Consider the following 1369-nt stretch of genomic DNA (forward strand, 5'->3'; position numbering starts at 1 on the left):
GTGTGTGTGTGTGTGTGTGCTGACCTTCGTTCCTGCTGAGTTCTATATCAGCAAAAAGGCCAACTTTGATAATCTGCCAGAGCAGTCCCAGGACCAGATGAGGTTTCCCAGCCATCAGATCATGGGCGTCAATGCTCACCACCATACAGCCGATTGCTGAGGCTGAGTTCAGAGCCAGGACAAGATTCTCCTACAAATGCAAATAAACTGTTTATCAAGGTGTTTAATTTTGCTCAAAGTCAGCGATTCTATAGCCAAACAACAGCTCAGCAAAAAACAAAGACTGTGGCCTGAATCCTCCAAATAATAACTAACTTATTAGAAATCAAATGCAGCATTCTTTTAGAAGATGGATGGCTGGATGCACAAATACCATCCAGTAATATATTTAATAATATTTAAGACCTTTTTCCTTACTTCTCTGCAGAGGAGGCAACTATAAAATCACAAGTGATATAAAACAGAAAGAATAAGAAGAATGTGGCAAAAAAGTGAATATATTATAAGCTCTTTTTGCCCTGTCTTACAGATCTACACTTACAGCTGTCTGAGTTGACATCCCAATATAAAGTAATAAAATGTATTACGCGTAAAACAGGAATGGTTTGGTTAACTGCTAAATAAACCTACATAAATAAGTCAAGTAGATTTTGAACTATTCTTTACAAATCTGGTGCTTCCTTGCTTGCATTCCTCATTATATGACTGCCCGAAAGTGTTACAGCACCCGAGTAATGTCTCAGTATTTGCAGTGTGTGCCTTTTGTGGATTTTTTAAACTTAAAACCTACTCACTGTCATTTTGAAGGTGGCAAATTTCTTTGTGTTGATGACTCTTTCGTCTATCGTGTCCGGCTGAGACAGGTTGATCATTTTGCTGAAAGAGAACAAGGAGTGTGAGCGGGTGAAAAACCTAAGGCCTAAGGCCTAATCTCATTTCAGAGGTGGGCTCAGATTCCTCACTGCAACAGCCTCTGTACTCTGTCCGTCATTTGGTGAAACATTCACTGGCGAACAAGGAAAAGGAGTAAACTACAATAAAAAAAAAAACTACAATGAAATACTGTTGTTGCCACAGAAAGCCTAAAATCTATGTCAGCTGTGTGTTATATTCAGAAGAAATCATTTACATTTGTGAGTACTAAAGGTTTGATTCATCCCCACTTATCAGTCACATTTGAAGTGTTTTATTTTCATTTGCAAAGAATTGTGGGAATCAGTAAATTAGAAGAGAAAGGGTACTTGAGCTAACAATGATATGAATGTATTGTTAGAAATCACCCACATTGAGCCTGCTGGTTACCCTGCAAATCAAATGTATGAAACCCACAATATAGGTCTGTGCATGAGCATGGGTGTGTGTGTGTGTG

At 38.6% G+C, this 1369-nt stretch overlaps 1 protein-coding gene across 1 annotated transcript in view; it reads right to left on the reverse strand.

Moving 5' to 3' along the window:
- Window positions 1-1369, reverse strand: part of LOC118336720 (plastin-1-like) — a 9968-nt gene that overhangs the window by 3783 nt on the left and 4816 nt on the right. Inside the window, exons 6-7 of the mRNA XM_035673399.1 lie at window positions 795-876; window positions 25-190 (exon numbers count right to left, since the gene is read on the reverse strand). Coding sequence (XP_035529292.1) covers window positions 25-190; window positions 795-876 — 248 coding nt within the window. The remainder of the gene's footprint in view (window positions 1-24; window positions 191-794; window positions 877-1369) is intronic.

The sequence above is a fragment of the Morone saxatilis genome, unplaced genomic scaffold, assembly GCF_004916995.1.
Source record: "Morone saxatilis isolate NCDOM2014 unplaced genomic scaffold, NCSU_SB_2.0 Contig3, whole genome shotgun sequence".
NCBI lineage: Eukaryota > Metazoa > Chordata > Actinopteri > Moronidae > Morone > Morone saxatilis.